This window comes from Sinohyriopsis cumingii, chromosome 11 (genome assembly GCF_028554795.1).
Source record: "Sinohyriopsis cumingii isolate HCF-2022 chromosome 11, ASM2855479v2, whole genome shotgun sequence".
Taxonomy (NCBI): Eukaryota; Metazoa; Mollusca; class Bivalvia; order Unionida; family Unionidae; genus Sinohyriopsis; species Sinohyriopsis cumingii.
The window spans coordinates 8,880,861-8,906,573 of record NC_142971.1 but is presented as its reverse complement, the minus strand read 5'-3'; the positions used below and the strand labels follow the sequence as shown (position 1 = coordinate 8,906,573).

Genomic DNA, 25,713 nt, shown 5'->3' with positions numbered 1-25,713 from the left:
TTGGTTATTGTTTACCCTGGAGTGAGCAACAGTTGTTCACTGTATGCAGTAAAAATAAATACAAGGAAGACTTGACGACTTTATTGCTGATGGTTCAGTAGTAATTAAATTAACAACAATTGACTTGTTAAGGGACTAATATCTTTTAAAAAATTTCAGAATGCATGCCATGATTGTGCTATATCTAAATTTGTGTCATAATGAAGAATGTTGTAGCAGAGTTTTACTGTATGCTGCTCAAACCATTTAACCTAATGTGTAATACACTGAAAGGAAGAAATACTGCATAGCAATAATTTCCAGCAACATTTATTAGACCAAAAGTTACAAGTTAAGGTTTTGCAACCAAAATGTTTTAAGTTTTATGGTTTCGTGGACAACATTTGCTGTTGACAAAACATAATCATCTAATTTGTAAGTCTCAGCTAAGTATGTTAACAGTAGCTTGAAAAATAAATATTGTGGCACATTATTCGTAATTGTAAATGTTTTTTAAAAATTTAGAATCGTTCAACCAAGAAATTCTTGGAATGTTGTGTCTTATCTACTCCACGTACAGAGAGTTTAATCTAACGTAATCATGGTAAACAAATACTTCACACCTGGATCAATATTCTTTTTAATTTTAGAAAATGCCAACTATTTAGTTGAATATGAATTTTTTTTGCTCAAATTGGAGAAGAAAAATCTTGATATATCACTCATTTTATCATCTGAAACAATGGCTTTTGCCTGGAAATTTTACTGAAAATTTTTAAATTTGCAATTTTTAATAAAAGACTTTTCTTATTAAAAGTTTTATGAATAATACATTTTGCTAAATTTTCTTTATTTAAAAAAATCTCAGTACACTGTCAAGTAACAATATATGACAAATTATCAATCAATTAAAATATCAGTAATGCCTACTGTTGGCGATACTTTAAAAAATAAATGTCAGGTAAGTCTTGCAATTCAGTTATATCGTAATAAATTGTGATGTGCCCTCTTGTATTCAAATGTGAAAAGTGTCTCACCTGTCACAGCAATGCCCACAAGCATTTTTAATTGAGAACCTAATTTAAGTACCCACTGTGTTTGATCTCTGACTTGCGGAAGGGATGGTTGCATTGTTACAATCAATTATAAATAGATCTGCTTTGTATCACCAAGTAAGTAATAATTATATCAAACCAAATAGGCAAAATAATTTTTTTCCAAGGCATGCAAATCCTACCTGCATAAGAGCCAGTGGTCATGGCAATGTGTTAAATCAACTTACATCATTTGACTAATCAAACACTCAGTATTATTACTGGCAGTTCATGATTCAACTGAGAAATACAAAATCTCAGAAGAAATACAAGTACAAAACATGATCTGCATAACTATCAGGGATCGTCCTGGGCTTCACCAATGTCGCAAATTGCTATTTTTTTCCCTTATTGGCGACAAAAATATCTCATCTGGCGATTTTTTGCCGACATACTTTTTGGTTATTTAATTTGTACATACAATCATGGATTTGGACTGGATAAATTAAAAGGGAGAACGAAAGGAAGCCACAAACTTGACTAAGCAATGCATTGGAATCAATCTGTTACACAAACGATCCTTTGTTCGTATTGACGACCCCATCTTTACAGTGCATTGTTACATCATAATCTGCTTATGCTGACATCTGGGCTGAGTACTGTATGCTGCGATAGTCAGTCATGCTACCGCACAATACCTACAACTGACCGACTTCTGAAGACGCAAATAGAACAGATAAAATTAATTGTATGGCTAATCCTTCTGTGTTTTTTTGTTTTTTTTTACATATACCAATACAATAGTTTCGCTGAACCTTTATAGAAAACTGATAACGTTTGAAGTACCCACTGTGTATAAATACAAAGCAAATGGAAAAAATCTCAATCACAATTATATCTGTCGCCAGTGCAGCATTTTACTCTTTGATCTTTTCCTTTTGCCATCAATTCTGTGTTACGGCTGCAGAGACTTAAACTCTGCAACAAGAAATAGCACAAAAAAAACAACAGTTTTGCATAATTAATATTTATTTATTTCTCAAAATACAGGAGTGAAAGAATCCCTAAATTGGGTCTGAATTTATGCTTATATATACGGTCCAATATTGCCAGGTGTTGACTCGTGTAAGTTTCATTCGTGGGAATGGAGATCCTATTTTGCTTGTTGAGAAAATTTATACAGCATTCAGTGATCATTCTTGGGATTTAGGAAGCAATTCACTACAAGCTTTGTGAAGCTAGCCTTAAAGGGGTGGGGTGTGGGGTGGGGCTGCTGAGAGACTACTGGTGTCACCTGTCAGCACTGTAGACTGTGAACGTGGATTCAGTAAGATGAACCTCATAAAAACTGACATCAGAAATAAGCTCTGCATCTCATCTCTCGAGAATTTAATGAGAATCAGCATGTACAGATGTGAAAAATTAGACTTTGAAACTGCATTCAACAAGTGGGCAGTCCTAAAATCGCGACAGATCTTCATGTAACACTTTGTAACATTTTGTTAATGCTTGTTGTAATTAAAGTATTAACTAACCCATCTTTTGTAATTTTCATTGCCTGTTACATTAATAGACTAAATTAACACTTGGAAAAATGTACACTACTTGTTTTGGCGACACTTTTTGAAAACTGGCGACAAAATATTGAGGTTGGCGATTTTTTTGGCGACAGCGTTTTAAAAGCCAGGGCCATCCCTGAAGTCTATGCTTTACGGATATCTTAAATTAACTTTGCCATACAGTCATAATCTATTAAACTGTAAAGAGATACTAAACATCTAAACAATAAATGACATACTGACAGTGTTATGTAATTTAGTACAAGGCATTGGCCATGGTCTGCAAGTCGAGCTAACACCTGAGCTTAAATAATGAGGGCATTTACAAGTGCATGCTGAGAATAAAAGGAAAGTAAAAACATTTGAAGTTCATGTTGGGTATGATTGGACAGAGGCTAAAGTAATCATTATAGGGAGCTTTCTGCTCAACAAAAACTGCTGTAATATGTGATGTATTTTTTTTACATTTCATATTCTAAGCCCTTTAAACATGAAAGAAGTTTGATATTATACATGTTCACCAATTAAGTGAGAAATTGATTTAAAGCACTGTCCAAATTAACAGTAGTTAATTTAAAAAATTGCTGTGATGCTGTTTGGGCTCATGCCAACTATAACAAATAAAAGCAGAGGAAAACTATTTAATATAACCTTTCATGATATATTTTTCTTTGATGGATTATCAATATTTAGAAGTTTGGAAACAAAGTAAACACAGGCAGTTGTGAAACAAATAATATTTATACATACAGCTGTCTGTAATATTAGCTTATGTAATCAGTGGTATATAAATCAGGCTCAGGAAAATATCTCCTTAGCACTTGTCTTGGGGATGAACGAGTTTCAACAGATACTTGTCCCTGCCATCACACTACTCGGAACTGGACACTTATCCACCAAGCTATTTACTAAACAAAAACCTCTGCACCTGCATGAGTTCTATACTAAAATGGGCCAAAAACAAAGAAGATAGCTTTGGAGTGAAGACTGCAAATTTAAAGTAATTCTAATACATGGTTCCTCAAATAAATATGAGACGAGGTACACAACTTGAGGAATTCCAGTTTCACACCAACCCTCAATTTCTTACTGGTGTTTGTGTTTATGGTGACACTTTACAGTAATCTATGCATCATTTTAATAACAAGCTATCACTTGTGTATAGTTAGACAAGTAGGAAGTTAAAAACAGTCAAAAGTTTGTGATTTTTCTTCTCATCAAACAATGTTGCTTTTGTCCCAGGTCACATATACTTTTATAACTGCAGCTTTTTGTATATATTGCCACACCAAGGTGAAGATGCCAAGAGTTATGTCCTTAAGTAAGTAATTACTTATCATCCCAAAAAAACTCACCAACATAAATTTGAAAGAATAATTCAAAATGTCGATGCAATTTTCACTAATTTTCATACTAAGTAATCCATTTCAGTCAAACCTCCATATCTAGATAACCACGTGAGGGCACCATATAATATTATGACCCCAATTAAATTACAAGTCAGCAGTTGTTTTAACATTATGTGCTGTATAAATAGATTAGAATGGATGCACTACATGAAATCTGGTGGGAAGACACTTAAAATACTTGCCGTATATACTCATAAGTCAGTCAAACTTCAAAACTAAAAAAGATCCTGATCTGTCTTATATTAATGCGACTGCAAACCAGGGTCTATGTTGTTTCTTCAACTGATTACTCCTAACAAACTGCACTGACCCAGATATGCTGGCACATTATGCAACGGCAGATCTGTTTTGCAGTTGGACTTGTCTTATAAGTGAGTATATAACAGTATTTCCAGTGTAAGATGCAACATTTTTCCTGTGAAATGTAATTACTTATAGAAATATTCTGTTGTCTTTGCTTTGATGTGTCAATGCATCAATAAGGCTGCATCGTCTTGAAATATGACCTGAGTTGAGCATAATACTTATCAGACCAAAAAGAAAATCACATTTTGACATTCTCTGGCTCTCAACTTGTCACAGGTATAACTCCTTATGATATGTGATAGATCTTTGAAAGAGGAAATTTATCCATGTTAAAATGCCATGATTACCAAAAAGTCACTGTAAAAAGGAATACCAGTAATAAATCAAAGGTTAGTTGCTAAAATGCAATTTCTCACTTCAGTACACAAGCCTTGTCTCGTACATTTCTATAATGGACCATATATTAGAACATATTAGTATCAAGTTTGCATCAGGTACTTGCATATTTTTTGCAATATGGGCTGAAAACAGGTAGGCCAAATAGGCAAAAGTAATTGATAATTGGTGTAATGAAATGTTAATGTTGACCACTAGCACATTTGTGTTACGGGTATAAAATGCTCACAGATTTATTCTCAAAATGTGAATCTACATTTCCTTGGAGAAGTAAGTAGTACAGTTTTCTTCAACACAGCCAACTGTTACCTGGTCAGGACAAGAGGATGACCCCTGATAAATACAGTTTATTATACAACCTCTAAATTTAACTCCATGATCTGTTAACTTGTTAAGATGCAATACACACCCTATACAAAGTAAATGCCGTGAATACTGTGACACTTACCAGCATTTAATATATGTAACTCTTTCCAAACTGCACATGCAACACCTTATAAATTCCATTGTTTTATGTAATTGTATCATTTGTTATGTTAAAGCATCATTGTAAATGTGCATAGATACCCTGATCCCTCCCTATAATCCTGTTCCAAAGAGCCATACAAGTCTACCATAATAAGGCCAAGGTTACAGCATACTGGAGTACATTATATAGAAAAACAGAATCTAGAATCCTTGACTATGACCACTTTATACCTGGGACTTTATTATAACTTTATATCATGGACTGCGTTATGCTTGGGTACTTTATAGTACAGTTTACTTACATATTCAGTTGTTAATTTTGACTTCTGAATACATGCAGAAAAATCTCCAGCAGAGATTTTATAAAAAAAATCTACAATTTAATTAGGGTTCAATAAATAAAGCAAAACAGATCACACCATTCACAAAGTCATATTAACAAAACCATAACAACATAATATGTACACATCACTGCTATTCCAAAGAGAGAACAATCATCAATTGCTATCAATACAGCTGACTGTATGACCCTTCTGTATCTCCACTCTCATTCTCTGTCTCATTACTGCCATTGCTCTGATTGTCTATCTCCTGATAAAAAAGAAAACCAAGTTCAAAAAAGTTTCTTAATTTACATAAACAAGATCACTGTCATGAAAAATTATCAACTTCTAATGAAATTTCTGTATCTACATAGAGTGGTATACAAGACCAGTGTTACGGAAAATTCACTGCATACAATTTTTGAAAGGCATGTTCAGGTCGATTTATTTATGGGCAAATTTGCATACCTACTTATTATAAAATTCATAATAAATTTACAATTACAAAATACAAGGGTTCTGTCAAGCACCAGAATATCCCACTTAATACAACTGACCTAAGCTTTTAACACAAATTTAAATACAGAATCTTATTTTTATAATGATACAAGCAGCACTGGAAAAAGTTTACCTATATAGTTGTATTGCCATCTGCTACATGATGGTGTGATAACAAATTCAATTGTATTATCTCACAATGGTTAGAAAATGAATTCTGTTTTCTGGTTGTGTTTTTTTAATAATATTATTATGAACTCAAAGATTTAAATTGAAATGGCACAGAAATTATCTCAGAGAAAATGGTGGTATATTCTGCTGTAGGTCTGATTTTATGACAAATATAGGTCACAGTAATGGGCTTTTTATCTGATGTGTCCAACTGAAATGTCAAGAAATTACAGTTAATTTAGAGGTTTCAGTTGCTTCAATTTCTGCATGCTTTGAGCGCATACAATTAATTCAATTCCCCTAGAACGTAATGTTACTGTGTGGCCAAATTACTACATTTTCTTTGTAGGTTTGCAAAACACACTTACATCCTGTGAACAATGTATCCAAGAGAAAACTTTTAAAATGAATAAAATGATATGTTGTATGCCTCATTTTTGAGAACAATGCCACTATAAAGATCTGGCAGAGTAGCACTCGTGGCATCAGGAGAGATTTAAAATGGTTTGAGGTTCAAGCCTACAAATGCCTACAAGTTACCCATGTATGGGCTTCTTCTGAAAAACTATTTAATTATTTCTGGTAATTATTTTCAGTGAATCAGCAAACATAATTCTTTGAAACATGATACTGAATACAAATTGTCTGTTCTGAAGCTCAAAATAATTGGCTTAACTTTGTTTATCTATCTGTTTAGTCATGCAGTATTACACGTAACAAGGAGAGAATAAAGCTACACTGCCAGTTCAGTTCATATAAAATAAAAAATGTGAATGATTGAGTATTCACATCAAAATGGAATGTCTATTCTAAATGGATTCAATGCCACAATTCCGTAAATTACTGTATAAATCTGGTCACCTTAAACTCGTTCAAGAATTTGTTTAGTTGACAATGCAAATTTGACTGGAATCAAAGAAACCACAAGAATGTTATTTGTAAGGTGATCATTGCCACAACTGCAAAATATGGTCAAAATCTGGCTAATGTCATCAAAGCTCTAAAGATGCAGCTTCGAAAATGAATTTAGTTTGAATGCTGAAATGTCCACATGTCCTTGTGAAGCAGTCTGTCAACCATGGGCAATAACTCTTACAAATATAAACAAAATCTGCTCTTCACATTTTGGAGCACCTGATCAGATATAATTTCACAGCCAGTTCAGTTGAATCTAGACTGCATGGAATTGTATGCATTTACCATTAAGACTATATTCAAATGAGAAGTGTTTCAGGAGACACCAAAGAACAGAAACACAGGTAAAAAAAAAATATGTACAGCATTGAAAATTTCACCCCAATCCAACTCGAATTAAAAAATCTCAGCTTTAAAAATCACTTTGCAGCAACTGTTTGAGTTGATAACCAAATTGGCAAGTTACAACTGGAACTTATCTGTAACCTCGGCATCCTGAATCTAAGTTACCGACTACTGCTTTACATAGCTGTTTTAAGAATTAATGCTCTCTATTTGTATGTACCAAGGAATACCATGAAACAAATCATGTCCCTTACTTAGTGCCATAAGAAAGTTAGAAAAATAGGCAATAATACTAAGGTAAAGTATATTAAATTTACCACTTCACTTTCACTGCCATCATCATCTGGAATGGTTTCCTCCCCCTCACTCTCATTCCCACCTGTGCTAGATTCTTCTACAGTTGATGTCTGAGACAGAATTTCCTCACCCTAACAAGAAAAATCAAAATTAATTTCTGATCAAATAAATGGTAGCAGCACAATTTTGTTTAATACAAAAACAAATAATGTGCCTTGGAGCATTAGCTTATTTGTTTACACTAAATGAAATTTATGAGCAAATGATGTTAAGTACATGTAAAACGGACCCATATTAAACAAGTTGTTAAGCACACCTAAAATGGACCCATATTAAAGTTAATATGAATGTTACTGTCTTTGCATTGTAAGCTCACTGAAAATCAATCTATTCTCCCAATCTGTTCAATTTACTAACTGACTAGACCAATCAAACTGAGCAGCAGAGGGGGCGAACAGACCACTTGTCTGAAACCTAATTTGCTTAAAATATAAGCTTCTTCCGAAATAAAAAAAAAATAAGGCCATTATTAACCTGACCGAGAGTTGTGTTTACATACCAGAAGTCCCCGCCCCCTCTGCTGGAACCAATTTATCCAAAAATTTTATCAAGTCCAATACGATATCTTGTTCTAGGATCATGTAAATTTATTGTTATAAACCCGTGCTGGGTTCATTGTGCATGTGAAAAGAAATTTATGAATTTAATTATATCCATGTCACCGCTACACCAAGTTTGATGAATATTTCGCAACGTATGCATATCAACTCCATTAAACATAACTAAAATATTAGTTATCTCTGATTACTTTTGGTATTTGTGTGTATCGCTGAGTAACATAAATCACATCAGTGTTTTTATGTCTGCCATGTGAAAAAATTCTGGCAGGATTTGATTACTTGTCCAGCATCACATCATCGTATACAACTAAATTATTAATAAATCCATCTAAAACATCAATGCTCGGCGCTTCATCAATATCAGTTATAAACTCTATAACATCCTTATCTTCGTCCTGTAATCTTGCGTTTTCATTGAAATCTTTAAGTACATCATAACATCGTTGATCATCAACTGATGGTGCTACTAAATACAACTTATCCCATTTTAGCCATCTCATTATCAGATTAAGTAATAACTGCGTCTTACCAGATCCAGATGGACCTATTATTATCATTCTGATTGAATTTGGCAACGCAGGATGGTGTTTAATTGGCTCTTGTTTTCGTGTCGCTGAGAAATCAATTATATCTATATATAAATAATATGAATCTATATTGTTTACATTGTAGAGTTAAAACTCCAACTAATGATCTATCTACGGTTACAACAAAAAATGCAAGAATAGCATACGGTGGAAGATGTGCAGTATGTAACAGACAAAAGTTTTCGTTTTACCCACAAAAGATGGTGGTGATATTGCTAAATTAATGTCAAATTTCCCAGGTACCCCATGGGCTAAATATCCTGGAGAAAAACATCTACCAGGATATAATTATTGTGGTCCTGGTACTCGACTTGATATCAGACTTGACAATCAGGATCAACCAAAACCAGGTGAGTATCCTATAAATGATATTGATAAAGCATGTCACGTTCATGATGTGGCTTATAAAAATAAAGATCTACAACATAGGCATATTGCAGATGTGAAGTTGATTCATTCGCTAGATTCCATAAAAAATACAAATATCAGAGAATCATTAGCTAATTGGTTAGTAAAATCTGCAATGAAAGGTAAACTCGTATTAGGGGCTGGTAATTAATTATAAATGGAATCAATTTATTATAGTCCAAGGGGATATTGGAGGGGTAAAGCAGCAATTAGTAAACTCGCTGATGCAGCAGTGGTTAAACATTCTACTGTTAAAGCGTGGTTATCCAAACAAGCAATATGGCAAATTTACCTACCATCACCGAAACGAATTCAGTACACGTATTTCGATGTTAGTGTTCCTAATGAAGTTCATCAAGCAGATATTCTGTTTTTACCTTATAATACGATTAAAGTACACAGACGTCAAATAACATACAAATACGCGTTAACTGTCATTGACGTTGCAAGTAGATATAAAGAGGCAGAACCATTATCAACGAAAACATCATCTGAAGTAGCCGATGCGTTTGAACGAATTTATCAATGAGGACCATTACGATGGCCACAACTATTACAGGTTGATCCTGGCAAAGAATTTCTTGGTCCAGTATCATCGTTGATGAAGCAACATAATGTCAAAATCAGACGAGGACACACTGCAATTCATCGTGATCAGGCAATTGTTGAACGATTTAATCGAACACTTGCTGAGTGGTTATTTGGATATCAATATGCGAAGGAATTTATTCAGGATAAAAGATCTTGTGAATGGGTGGCAAGATTACCAAATGTGATAACTGCATTAAATAATGAGATTACTCGAACAACCTACATAAAACCTATTAACGCAATTACCAAAAAAAATATACCTGTACAACGACGTAATTTTTCAACACAGCCAGTATTAGGTAATATGACCGTAAGATATTTATATGAACGAGGTGAACTTGAAGGTGGTAAAAAAAGAGCGACTGATACTATCTGGAGTATTACGACACACAAGATATCTGGCGTAACAAGATCCACTGGTAGACCAGCAATCTACAGACTAGATTCAACTGCTCCTCAACGTGGATTTGTACGTGAACAACTACAAATAATTCCCGAGGACACTCAATTACCACCGCAATCACTTAACTAGCACCCCTATGTCAATTACACTCAAGACAGGTCAACATCGTGTTTTCTCGTGTATGACCAAGATGGTTATCTTTCCTATCTACGGTAAATTGTCTTGGATCATTTTTTCAGATACCGCCATAACATTAAACAATTACAACTTGCACAGTGATTATTCTGCTGCTGTTTCAGCGTGTTAATAAATTCAATGTCAAGATCAAAGTCGCGTTTATTTTTTTTATCACACTGTTTATAACCAGATCATTTTTTTCTTATTATGTCACTGTCAACATCATCATCATTGATCACTGACTCATCCAGGATAATCCTTCGTAGCTGAGATATTCTTCTGACTCTAGATACTGTGAGATAAACCAAATTTGACCACTCGATACGATCATCGACGATCCAAACAACTGTATGAGTAATAGTCAATCCTTGAGATGAATGAATCATCATCGCGTATCCTAGCGTCCACGGCAATTTATTTGTTTTTAGTGCATCCTCAGCAACATTGACATCGACTGCAACAATATCATTCAACACTAAATTCTGTTTCTCGATCTGTCCTGGTATATCAACGTCAATATTTTGTTGTCGTGTGTCTGCTGGTTGATAACATAACGGAACTGGCAACGTTGGAAACTTTTCTCATTGTAACTGAAACCACTAATGAAGTGTGTCTCTGACTATCTTTCTACTTGCAACTATCAAATTGTTTGGTCTCCACGCTTGCAGAAAGTCTTTCATGGGTGTTTCTGAAATCACCTCACGCATTACTTCACACTGAATTTTATTCGTTTGTAGTCTGATTAGTTTTTTAAACTCCCTTAATTCTGGATCAAGTGCTCTATGATCATCAGTCACTTCTTCGAAGTGGTCAACAAAATCTTTCAGCCAATCATGTGGAGATGGTCCGACAAAAGGTGGTGGTTGACCGTGATCGCCACTCATTATCACAGCAGTATTTTTTGTTAATACCAATCAAGAAACGTTTTTTAATGTTTCTAACGGTACTGAACATATTTCATCCCAAACGATAATCCTCGGAATATATTTCTCTCCTGTCCTTGAAGAAGTCCATGCGTCACCCTTCCATTGGAAGAAGCTGTGATAGGTACACAATTGTACTCCTCGTTGTTTCATCTCTCGCATGAGTCTATGTGTGGGAGTTAAAACAATCATATCTGAGTTCTGAAATAATTCGATTGCTCGGGTCATCTTACCAGACCCTCCTGGTCCATTCAGATAAACCGTTTTATTTCTGGTTATTGGATCGTACACCAATGGTGCAGAAGATAGCTTTAATGTTTGATATTTTTTACAATAAATATCTTTAATCGTAACATCAGCGGATTCGGAATAATCGAGTATGTTTTCTTTTTTTATTCTCCACGAACCCCACTGTGCACAAGCATCGATATGTAGTTGTTCTAACAATCCTGAATACTTTTTATTGATATAAAACGAGTCCGTGGCAACTCTGACAGCAAACTTAGAAACCTTATTTATCATTGATAACAGATTTATTGAAACGTACGCGAGCATCGATGATCTTAAATGAGTATACTGAGGTGACTCACTGTCCATGTAGCTCACGATTGTGCCTAATTTAGTTCCATTTGACAAGAAAGTTATTTCTCGACTTATAAACGTGTTTTTCTTCGTTGTATCAGCGATTATAAAATCTAACTCAGCATCGTCCATGATCAATCTTGCACAATGTTGTTTATGATCGTATGATCCTCCTTGAGTGAACTTGCCAATTATTTTTCTGCCAAGATCTTTCGTAATTTTATTCTCGTAATCTGTTTTATCCGGGTTTTCATCATCAGAATACTGTTTTTGTTGTGGTAACCAAACTTCGGTTTGTTTCCGATGCGATATAATTGCTTCGCTGATCATCAACGATATTAACATCGCACAATCAAGCATATACCGTAACAGTACTATTGGTACCCACATTTTTTCTGAAAAATGTTTTCCAAACCAAACATAACAAATTGGATGAAGTCCCATAGCAAACTCGAATGACTCGACACAAGTGAATCCAGTCAGATCAAAATCCGGTAATGGTCCATTTATTGATACTCGTGTCATTTCATGCGTCGGATGACCGAATCGCTCAAAGTACACAGAACAATATCTGTACGCGAGAAAACTTCCAGGATAACACGCGACCATATCAACCGAAATAACGTCTCTGTGATCATATTTAGTATTCCATAATCCACCGTATCCGTATTCGACACAATTGGATATTATGTCATTGAGAAAATCAAATCTAGTTGGCTTCCACGAATTTTTCTTTCTAGCAAAATGAGCCGCAACTGACGGAACAGTAAAACAGTTGCTCAATATTTCATCAGTATCATCAGTATATTGCAGTGCAAGATTTTTCATTTTCTCATGGAGAAGATCTTTTCGATAAATAACGCCATTAGGTCGTACAAACTGATCAAATTTATTTTTTTCTTCCATGCAAGAACTCTGAAATAACCATACTGACACAGGATCGTCTTTACTTATTTCGTTAATAAAATCAAACATCTCTCCGCAGTAAATTTTAACAGTTCGATTTCGTGGAAACACTGTTACTGCGCTAGTCCATGCATGTGCGTTATGATCAATAATTTCGATCGAAGCACCTTTTGATTTATATTTTGATTCAAACAATATTTCTCCTGTTATTGTCGCTATGGTTATTGGGAACTTTAGTTTTTTCCCTAACTCAGCCACAACTTTGATTGACGCCCCGGTATCTTTAACCATTTCTCCCCACGTGTTTATTATTTTACGTCTTTTGTCCGTTAAGCCGTTTCCACGAGTCAAAACTATAAAATGTTCTATTACTCGTTCAGCCACACAGTTTATTTTTGAAAATTTCATCGGCGTCAGTTTATCAACGTTGGGTTTTTCATTTATCAATCATGATGGTCTTATCAGACACTGTCGGTTGAAAAGACCAGTTGGTGTTATTAGTAATTCTGATTATCTAAGGTTCAATGCTGGGATGAAAAATTATCTTTGTCATCATTTCGTATTCGAATGTTTCTTTGGGGTGATTAAAGACGGTCTTGTGATTGATCATATCGACGGAGATCCTCAGAACAATTTCCTGCACAACCTTCAAGTTATCACGCAAAGCCAGAATTCTGCACGAGGAGGGACTGGTCGGTTCAAAAGTATTAGAAAAAGAGCGATCAAATCTGTCAATGTAGAGACCGGCGACGAGATATTTCAGTCAATGAACGCGGCTGGAAAATATTTCGGCATTAACCAGCGCTCAGTCCAGCATGTTGCAGATAAGATGATCAAATCATCTATTTCATACCGGTTTGGAAACTGGATTTCGTTCTCTTATATTCCATTGGTGTTAGATACAGATAACTCTGCCGCAATTGTGTAAAAGTCAATGATGGAGATAAATCGTCAAATTACCTCGAATTATATTCATTAACTATTTATTTAATATTTGGGTCTATAGTATACGAGCAGACTACTTACCTGAAGAAGGGGAATAACTCCGTTGAGCATACCCATGTAATTGAGTTACTTCCCTTTGACCGTGTCATGGATCCACATATGTGTTTACGATCGTAAGCGGAAAATTGTTGCACATAAATATAAATTTGTAAATAATATTTTTTGTGTGTGTTTCTAAAGTCAGCTGAGTTCGACAAAACCGTATTTAATTTTGACCTGTCAAGAGCTGGCTAACGGGAAGAATATCAGCTATATTCCATTGTCTTACAGGAATAGTATCAATTGTCTCCCTTATATCAGTGACTGTATTTTGCACAAACAATATATTTTTTATCGGTTTTCCTGGTTTGCTACAATGTCTACAGTGTGGCAGTTTGGTCTATTTATCGATACTCATGTTATAGTGATGTATGTCTTCTGCGATAATAACAAGTAGCCGAATCATTCGGTTTTCCTGGTTCTCTACGATGTCTACAATGTGGCAGATTAGCCGAATCGTTTTCCCGGTACATATGTTATCCCGAAAAATAACTTTCGAAATCTGATTTATTAAGCAGAAATATGTTTTATCTGTGTGCAGAACTGAAAAATTAGTTATACTGAGCTCATTTGTTTTATCGAATGATTTAATATTAAGTTTGCAGAGATAGAGATTTCTTCAGTGATGGTTAGCTATATAATAACTTTTAAAGCGTATTTAATCAGATTAGGAACTGTGGTGCAAATGGTAGCGCAGCTGACTCTCATTCTGGGGGTCTCCAGTTCGAATCTTGTAACGGACATACTGTCGATGGTACCTATGGTAGGGTTTTTCCTATATAAAAGTGGGGGCGGCAGCAGCCCATGTACATCTCACACTACGAAACCTTAGTGTGAGTGCGTTTTAGCAACCCCGGGATTTTCTCCTGGGGGGTGTACATGGCGCATAGAAGATCTTCTGAATATTCTAGCATTTCGTTTTGGTTAGAAAAATTCTCCGGAGATATGTCTATGACGCGTGGATGTAAAATTCTAAAGCCACAAAAAAAAAACATTTAGAAAAAATGTTTGGCTACAAGAAACGATCATGGGATGCCGAGACCATAAGAAAGGTCTCAAATGAAGACAGTCTCGGGACAAAAGTCTCAAACAAAGGATCCCATGGAGACACACAGGCCAGTGCAGGAACCCATGAATGATAACCGTTCATCATGCTACTGTTTATTTTTTTAAAAATTTATTTATTCTGAAATATATATATTTTTTTATTCTGAAATATTTTTTTATTTAATCAATTTGAGTACCAACAACCCCATCAGAATTAACAAACTGATTGATTTACATGATTTTAAGTACCATTTACCCCATCAGAATTAACAAACTGATTGATTTACATGATTTTAAGTACCATTTACCCCATCAGAATTAACAAACTGATTGATTTACATGATTTTAAGTACCAACCACCCCATCAATTTCTGAATAAATAAAATATTTCAGATTATAATAATTATTTCATAATAAAATATTTCATATTATAATAATTATTGCAGCACTGATTGACTTACATGATTTTGAGTACCAACCACCCTATCAGAATTAACAAACTGATTGATTTGCACAATTTTAAGTATCATTTACCCCATCAAAATCAACAAACTGATTGATTTACACGATTTTGAGTACCAACCACCCCATCAAAACAAACAAACTGATTGATTTGCACAATTTTAAGTATCATTTACCCCATCAATTTCTGAATAAATAAAATATTTCTGAAAAATCATTAATATTTCACATACAGATTCACAATCAATTCCTCTCCCCGTAGGTCAATTAAGTGTCCAAGGTGGTCAGTTAGTTTAAAATTTATTCGTGTTGACATATTATGACACCGCAGATAAACAGGATTGGTTGGTACTTGCACGATCAAATCCCCAGGGGGTACTTGTGGTGTGAACGTGTATAAAATGTATCCTTGCTGAGCCTGATTTGATTTTCCAAGATCTATTTGATAACTGCCATCGATCACATCACAAACGAGATTAACTGCGATTGTCGATGTTACTATAACGATTCCTGGTGAAACATGTCTGCCGCCGCCATATGGATCGTTATCATGTTTGAGAACAACCGGAGGTGGGGATATTTTTTTCCATGATTCAGTGATTTTAGGAAAGTTCTCATTGATAATATCGTTCAGTGATTTTACTAGTTTGTCAGTATTAATCCCTGATATTACAAATGTTGGTAATTGTTGTTCAGTTATTTTGTAATGATTGAGAAACAACCGTTTAGGTGATATTGTATAACGATCAAAGATCTCATCACCATGGCGAATCATATTATAAATGATAGTTTTATTGACGTGTCTAAGATCTGATATAGCCTGATTTAGATGTTTTATCGTCTCAACGATTTGTTGTTTCACATCATCACTGTAGTATTCTGTGATGTCAGAAAACAAATTTTGTAGTTTGTTGATTAATTGTTTAAATTCAAAATTAACAGGATCGAAATATGACTGAATAAATCCTTCATTGATGATTGGATTCATTTTATCATCATGGGTATGCAAATGATCTATTATTTTAGAAAAATGTTCACCATCAGAAGCAACAGTAAGAAAGGTATTCCAGTCTGTCTCCACGGGTATTTGCCTCGATATTTTGGAGCTGTTATAAATTTCTTTTCATTTATTGTAAAATCATCCCGACGTGGTTCTGGTGGTCCATGATATTCTGGTGGGATTTCAGACCAACCTAGTACTGATCTTATCAATGATTGATAAATATCAACGGCGTAATCAGGTGAATGTATTTCAATCGTTGCTGATAGCGTCGGCTCATGAACGTTAATTGATATTTTTGCTTCTTTTCCCGTTATTGATTTTATTCTACACGCAAATTCTTCATTGATCTCTTCAATCTCATAACTGCCAGTTGGTATTCCAACAACGACCCAGTTTGGTGTTCCATCATCTTTATTTTTATTAGCAAATACAAGTGAATTATTTGCTGGTGTATCATTAAATAATTTCGATCTGATATTTGGCCAACTGTGATATACTCATAATTGTGCTAGTGCAATTTCTTTTACTGGAATCGCAGTTGGAAAACTAACGTTAAATTCAGGATTAATCGAACTTACTGAGATCATCGTGGTCTTGTGCGGAGTTGTGTTTGTCACGATCTGCTAGAGTAGCTCTAGTGATGTCATTATTTAATATATTTGTGCCTTTAATACCAGCACAGTTGTATATTTTAATCATTTCTGTAAACTCAAAATCAGATATAATTCCATCATTAAGACCTGTTGATAACAACGAAGATAACTTCGAGTATGCTACCATCGCCGTGTGCAACTTTATCATGTAATCGGATAATTTTTTATTCGTGCAAGTACTTATCTTTTTTGCAATGATATTGAGCACACCTGCAATTGATGTAGTAGTTGAAATACAGATTGTTACGGCTACTGGCGCCATCATTGTTATCATTAATAATAATACGCCGGTGGACACAACAGCAGCAGATACTGAATAAACGATTACATCAACGATAACTAGTCATCGTCGATATTTCTTTATTTTTACCGTATATTGTTCGACTTGATTTTTTAAGCTCGTTTGCCATTCACGTGCTTGATTGTACCTGTACGATGCTGAGGTATTCATTATATTTTATACAGTAACCAACTGAGGTGTTTCAGCTACAAATTCTAGACACCACCAGAAAGATGCTGTGGTTAATCTCTTATTAGCTGCTTCGAGAATAAATATTTCTTCGTTTCCATTATTTAATATGATAGACACAACTCCAGAAAACTTGTCGGTGGAATGATGCAGCACTGAACACAGACAGCCTGTACACGCCAGTGACTGCCGCGGTATATTTGATAGCTTTATTTTGCTGCGACCATGTTGCAAATCCAGATGACACTGTGCATACGATATTGGTAATATACCCGGGAGTTATTCCGGCTGGAATTTTAAACAGACTAATTTTGTTAACGATATCAGAAATTCCACTTACGACATCTTCTAATGTTTTTTTAGTTACATCTAGGTTAGTTTTGATATCAGAAAGTTTTATGTCAACGGCGTGAGGAGTGCCGAAGAATTTATCGATGGCTTCATCTGTTTTTTGAAAATTTCTTTGATATCTTCCAAAAGTGCCTACATGCACATCATACTTGGCCCGCAACGTGGATAATTTACCATCTACGGTGCTGTGCTCGGCCCTCAACGTGGATATTTTACCGTCAACGGTACTGTAGTTGACGTCGATGTATTTTTTCATCGCGGCATCTTCGTCGGATGTTGGATCTCTTAACACAACTATTTTGTTTCCGTTCATGCTGAGTTCACCTGTCATTGTGTCACTGGTATTTTTCACGCAATTAGCAACACTTTTTGCAATTTCATCTCTGATGGTTTTAAGCGACATACTTGAATCCCTGATTCTACCGCCGTCAGTAAACACAGGAATGTTATCCGTGACCGCACCGAGTACTCGTCAAACAATATCATTCCATTTGATGTTGCTCGTTTTTAGCTTTCCGTATTGGTCCTGAAAAATAACAACCTCATCTGGGTCAACTCCAGCCAAGTTCATAATATCAGTGAGTTCATCTTTAGTCACGTACTTCGACAAATCAATGTCAGATTTTTTTTTCTTACTGGTAGAAGAAGATCTTCCGTAAATATCAACCATTATAATTTAAGATCTGTTCAAAACGAGGCGGTTACTTGTATAATCATGCACGACTTTATGAGGTGCCGTGGAGGACTTTGATATAGCATCAAGTACATTAATTACTTCACTGCCGCATATTGGCGGATCCGTCATTGTTTGTGTTGGTAGCGTTGAATACCAAACTGCTGCGTGAAGTGGCGCGACATACTTGATAAACTCACGAGCTGGCGCTAACCCGTACGAATCAAAATAAACGATTCCACCTGGATCAATTGCGTATGCAGTCCAATGAGTACCAGGTCCTGAATTATCATCGAGATTAATAATACCTGTTTCAGCACTGTTTGGTCGGTCCGGCAATTGATCTCGCATAAAAACACCTCTGAAGTTTTTTATTTTTAGCTGTTTAACAGCATCAAGTAAATTAAAATTTGATGCTGGAATAATTAACGAAGTGATCCTGGAAGCCTCAGACCTCTTCCCCAACGAGATCCCGGTAATCTGAATCCAGTCCCTCTTTTTTTAATCCTCGCCCTGTTGCTTTCTTTAGAGCCATTCCAGCAGTGGTTCCAACAGCACCTAATGTGGCTGCTTTTGCTATGGCAGGTGCCGCTGCGGCAATTAATGCTGGAATAGCTGCGAGAAGTGGAAAAATACCGCCTGTTTTAATTGAGTCTTTAACCGCACCCGCAGAGAGATTAAGTTTGACGCCTGTTTTTGATTGTTTAGCGCTGTTGAAATGTTTAAGTTGACGTTCTGATAATGATAATTTATTCTGACCGCCCGTGATCTGATCTCGCTTTAATGATAATTTCATTCCGCAGTTTTTTGCTGAATTTGATGAAGGTTTTTAATCTGACCAGGAGTCAGACTGACACTAACGTGATGATATGGCATTTTATGATAATACTTGTGTTTTTCAACAACATGATTAAAGATTTTCCACTGGTGCATCAATAACCCTTATTCGTCCACTACCACCTTCAAGTAACATCACTCTGTCACTGAGTATGACCGCGATTACTCTGTAGGTGCCGCGAATAAGGGGTGGACCAGTTATATCAGGAGGAGGGTCAGTAACACGAGCTCAAAAGTGTATATCAACAACAGATTGCTTGGATAAATCAAGATGCTCCAGCGAAAAGTAATAAATTGGATATAATGTTGTAAAATCTAGTTGTGATATTTGCAGACCAGTATCTATATTTTGATCACGTCCCATAAATGACATCAAACGATGATATGCACGCACTACGTGATTTTGACCAAAATTTAACAATATATCTTCAGCTGGTTCTTGATGTCCATTTATCCGCAAGGAAACTTCATCAACTCCAAGTTTGTCAAATATCATGTGAACGTTCTTGATTATTCGTCCGATCATTATTTTGCAGCGCAATAAAAATATGTCGTGGCGCAGAAACAGCTTGCTGTGATGCTATATTCCATGTAAATAAACCATTAACAGAATTTTGAGTAGCATCTGTGGTTACTGTTAACCATGATAGAAATGATTTACCGCCTTGATCCATAAAAGAGAGTAATTTTTGTTCTTCAGCAGTAGACGGAATCATTACTGGCATCCACAATGAAAGCTTCATTATATTTACTTTACCAGCATCAGTAACACCAACACCTTGCCAGATTGCATCATTATCATCACCTTTTCTTGCGAGCACAACTGTGTGTTTAGCTCCAAAGATGACCTTTCTAACATTTCTGCAAAATCCAAAGATGTGAGACAATGGAATCACACATGAAAAATTTCTATTATTTCCTGACAGCGCTGCTCGGCATGTTAGAAATCCTAAGTTGTAAGTTGCATTAACACTTTTTATAATATCAAATGCAGCACCTGGTCTATCTGCATATTCAGGACCATCAGCAACTGGTTGTGGATCAGCTGCAGTACCTCGTGGTGTTTGTAACTTAATATACTGAACATGATCAGCGTGATTGGTAATATCCTTGGCAAACATCATTGTTGGACCGGCTGATCTTGTGTAATCATCAATTGTTGTAGCAACATCAACATCATTCTGAATTGATTCAATATTTTTTCCATCAATCATGTATGTGGCGCTGCTAAACAGTGCCATAATCCCATTGTTGACAAAACCAACTCGCAAATTGGCATCATATGACGTATTATCCGCCTTTACAAGTTCACCTTCTACTTCAATAAAAGCCTCAGCGGGCAAGAAATATCTACTTGTATCCTGAACCTGTAATTCGATTCTCCCATGCTGATTTGGTTGTCTTGCATCATAGGAATAAAATTGATAATCACGTACTGATTCATCTTTGAGGACCGGTGCATCCATGTCAAATGCTGGGTCGGACATACGTTTGAACATTTTATTATAATTACCATTTTTCCAAATGGTGATCTAAATTATCGCCGAAGACCACTTCCCGCCATTAAATCTGCAGTTATATTTATTTCTGCTTCTTCAGATAATTCCACTAGTTTTTGATTTGCGGCCTGATTTATTATTTTACTGACATTTGCGGGCATAACTTAAGTGCTGGCCAGTTTCACCGGCTGCTGCGGTTTTCTTCGTACTAATCAAGCTAGTCTGTCCTTGACAGTCGAGAACGCTTTACTGGCAAGATTACCAATAGCGCCAGGAATTTTATCACGAACAGCCTCAATAGCCTTCATCCCCAATTGTTTTGCAATCGGTATTGTTTTTGGAGCCATCCTTCTAAATAGACCCTGAACAACATCACCAAGTCCATCTCCGTAAATTGTTTTGTAATTTGGTAGTCCTGAGTTTACTATCCTGACCATGACTGGTCCACGTTGAGCAGTGTGTATAATCATTTTTATATACTGATTAATTAATTGTTTAGTTGCTGTGATAATCATCAGCAATTTCATCAATAAGAGAACGATAAATGCTGCGATCCATAATACCACCTTGAAATAATCTTTGACAAATATCAGATATTTCATTAACAATTTCTTAAGAATTGTTTCCTGCACGTTTTCCTCCAGTCAGTATTTCTAGTTGTTCTACGTTAGAAAGAACATTGTTAGGACAAGTAATAAGACCACTTCCCTGAGCAACCAAAGGAAAACCACTTCCAGTGGCACCCGATTCTTCTGGAGGTTTTGGTGATTGTCTCGCTCTTTTTATATCTTGTTTAAATTTTATATACTCTGGACCATTAAGATCAACACTTGAAGTTTTAGACGCAAAATAAAATGCAGGAACCCAACTTTTAGGAACCATCATTTCAACATATTCAGGTTTCACATATTTTTTTCTGGATTTATAATGAAACACAGCAATATCAACTAATTTATCTCGGTCAGTAAAAATATTAAGAGCTTCATCGGTAAATATATCTACAGGTTGAATTTTTTTTCCTGGTTGTTCTGTCTGTTGCAGAAGTTGAGGAAGCTGATAGGAAGGCTCTTGCTGGGGGGATTGCAGTGGAGAAGATTGTTGTTCTATTTGCTTCACAACCCTTTTTTGAAGTTTTTTTTACGTTGTTTTCAAACTTTCTGTATTCAACACCGCTGACTCTTGGTTTGTTTTCATGTATACAATATATCCATTTAATCATATTATCATCAGTTGTTGTTTCAAAATCAGGTTTCAAGATACCAGGTTTATTAAATATGCCAGGTAATATTTTTTCAGGTAATTCTTCTATTTTTTAATACCTTTAATATCTTTAAGAAAATCCTCCCTAAATTTTGCAATTATTCAAGTATTTTCCTTTATTAGTTTAGGCTCAAGTCTTTTTTTCACGTCGGCAATTTCAGTACGAATTTGTTCAATACCTTCAAGTATTTCTTCGTCGAAGGGGGAGGTTCAGCTTCAGCTATATCAGTTGGAAGATCTCGTAAAATCTTTTTTGTTTGTTTAGCTCTCCCTACAATTTTTTCAGCTTGCTCAGCGGTCTGTTTTAATATTAGAAGAATACCCTTCTTCTTTTTTTTCTTCTCCTCATCCTCGTCATCCTCATCATCCTTAAAATCTCCCCATACAGCTTTTTTAGTAATTGTTGTAATGGGTTTAAATAACTGTTCTGTGCCTTCTGTAAATTCAACTTGGGCTTCTTGACATTCTTGCAATTTTTGTCTAACAGAATCACGAACAAGAAGAAATGTTTTGATTGCTTTCAGTCTCTCTCGAGCTAATCTAGCAGTGTGAGATTCCTTAGCTGGTGGCATTATTAATACGATAATTTTTAATTGATAGCAGCAGAGGGGGCGGGGACCTCTGGTATGTAAACACAACTCTCGGTCAGGTTAATAGTGACCTTATTTTTTTTTTATTTCGGAAGAAGCTTATATTTTAAGCAAATTAGGTTTCAGACAAGTGGTCTGTTCGCCCCCTCTGCTGCTAATTGAAATCCCACACAGATCTCAACTTTCTTTCCCCATACTCTGATCAGAGGCAATGCACTGTCTTCACAGTGGTATGAAGTAGCAGAAGTCATTAAAGTTGTTGAATACATGGCAGAAGCGTATTAAAGTGGAATATATGCCATATATTTAACCCAGAAAAATGTGCAAGTAACGGGGACAAATTATCTGTTGCAAGTGACTCCACCACTTGTAAGCAAAGACTGCAGATTTTCATCCTGCACTTTACGACAAAAAGGTTCTAAATCAGACTTTGATATTGAAGCAAAGATTGCAACTTTCCTTCATGGACTTTTCTATACAGAAATAAACATGATTCCAAATCTGGTCTTGAACACTAGCATTAATCTTCTGCGTGCATTGCTTGGAGCTCGATTTCTTTCCCATAAAATATATACTATCCTTGGTGTGAATTTTAATCCACAGAGACAATCAAGATCCATATTCTTTTCTGTTCTTAAATTTAATGGGAATCAAATCACCTGTAGGTCTCTGTTCTTGAGGTTACCCAGCCAGAAGGCCTCCAAACACTTATTGACAGTCAGCATGGCCTTGACTCGGAAGACAAACCCTTCCAGGGATCTCTTCAACATGGGTACCTGGTTTGTCAGTGCCACATCTTTGATGATCTGTTTACACATTAGAGAAGATATTAATCATGTTGATCCATCTATGAAATATTTTGCTCAAATATATATATACCCAGCTCCTAGTGCCATTTTACTGATTAGTCCAGCTAAACTGTCTAAACTGTGTAAACTGTCTATACTGTGTAAACTGTCTATACTTCTATACTGTGTAAACTGTCTATACTGTGCAAACTGTGAAAACTGTCTATACTGTGTAAACTGTGTAAACTGTCTATACTGTGTAAACTGTCTATACTTCTATACTGTGTAAACTGTCTATACTGTCTATACTGTCTATACTGTGTAAACTGTCTATACTGTGTAAACTGTCTATACTGTGTAAACTGTCTATACTTAGATTGTATCAGAAGACTAAGAGTCTTTCTTCCTCCTTACATATCATACACAGATGTATGGAAAAGAACAAATATAACAGTATCAAGCCTGAAATTAAACAAATACGTCTGACCATGAATACAAATTAAGGAATCTCTAAAATTTTCAACAGTTCCCCCAAAGTAGGAAGTGCTTTCTATTACCATAGTTTTCATTCAAATTGTAAATTCTAAGGTAATCAAGAATGTCACTATTAAAACAGTTTGGAATGATGGTGTGTGTGCATGTCTCTCTGGCTGTCTGTATGCAAGCATTTTGTTGTCAATACCTTGGAGTGTCCACACACATGATGCATGGCTCTGGTGCTAAGCTGAAGATTTTTCAACAGCCCCTGGATGTCAGCTCGGTGTGTACGGAACATTTTGTCTAGTAGTGGCATCCCTTGTCTCAAGAAGATGTCCACAAACTGACGTCCATACTAATGGAAATAAATCATAAAAGCATATGTGTACAAAATCAAATAATACCATTACAAAAATACAGCTTTTAACTGCATCCTGAAGAGACAGTACTTGTACATATGCGATCTACAGAATCTGGCCTCAGTAGTGGTGCATATATGAAGGCAGTTGCTATAGTATGTTATTAGAACACAGGTGACAGATGGTTGTTTGAAGGTTTACATTTATGTCACCAAAATAAGAGAATTCAAAATTTGTAATATCCCCTACAAGAAGTATTTAAATAATGCAAACCTTTAACCTTAACCTTCAGGTTCACATCACTAATAGGAACTTTCAATTTCCAAGGAAAAATTAAAAAGTAACTTAGATGGACAACATATTTATTTAAACAAGAAATGTGTACATGGAAAGTGAATGACAGTGAACTAAATACGAAACTTAGCCAGATGGAAGGACATACTGACACACAGATTTTCCTTCCATATTCAAGGATGGGGCATAAAAATCCTCTTTAACTTGGGACAGGAAAGATAATGTACAACCAGAAAATGTCATGTGGTCAATTTATGTAATATTTTCAATAGTGTGGTAAAGAGAGAGTATTTAATGTGGATAGTCTTTGGAATCTCAGATCATTAAACTAGTATCCCACCCCCTTCCCTTTCTTCATTCTTTAAACCCAAATCTGGCTAATCCAAACAATGTGAAACTATTTGACCACTACAACCATTGATTGCATCAGTCATTTTGCCTATTCAAGTTCTCTCTGAATACAGTAATTTTCACTGCTGCATGCTTGTACCCTAGCATCATACCCATATATAAGCCTACAGGCATTATTTCCATCAAAGATAAAAAGAGAACCATTTTTCACACTGCTCATTTTCTGAAGTATTTGAAAAGGACAAACAGCTGCAAACGTTAGATGTTAAACATACTCATATAACAGTGAGTACTGACTCATAGGTAGGTATATACAATATCTGGTATGCAACTACTGACACCAGTTGAAAAACATTGCTCTTGTTGTAAGACCTTTGTGAGCAAAACCATTAGCTAAAAACAGTGAAAGCTTGTAGAAGAAAAAGATGAAGACTTTAACTCCATTTTGTTATATAATAGAACTAGTCTACTTTGAGACCCCATAAGATATATTTTAATTTATAAAGAGCAATCAGTCACTACCCATCTCACACACACACACACACACACACACATTTACATACATGTACACATAAATTATAATCCCACACTACATAATTAGACATGTAAATTGTATGCGCACTAAATGTTGAAGTTACTATCAATGTTCACAAGTCAAA

The 25,713-nt window shown here is 35.4% G+C and overlaps 1 protein-coding gene across 1 annotated transcript in view; it reads right to left on the bottom strand.

The window, feature by feature from the left end:
• Positions 1–66: 66 nt before the first annotated feature.
• The window catches only part of LOC149787586 (Fanconi anemia group D2 protein-like), a 172,877-nt gene continuing 147,230 nt past the window's right edge, over positions 67–25,713 (bottom strand). The window contains exons 41-44 of the mRNA XM_089973764.1: positions 24,256–24,405; positions 23,445–23,591; positions 7,721–7,831; positions 67–5,742 (exon numbers count right to left, since the gene is read on the bottom strand). Of these exons, the coding sequence (XP_089829890.1) occupies positions 5,659–5,742; positions 7,721–7,831; positions 23,445–23,591; positions 24,256–24,405 (492 nt within the window). The 3' untranslated portion in view covers positions 67–5,658. The remainder of the gene's footprint in view (positions 5,743–7,720; positions 7,832–23,444; positions 23,592–24,255; positions 24,406–25,713) is intronic.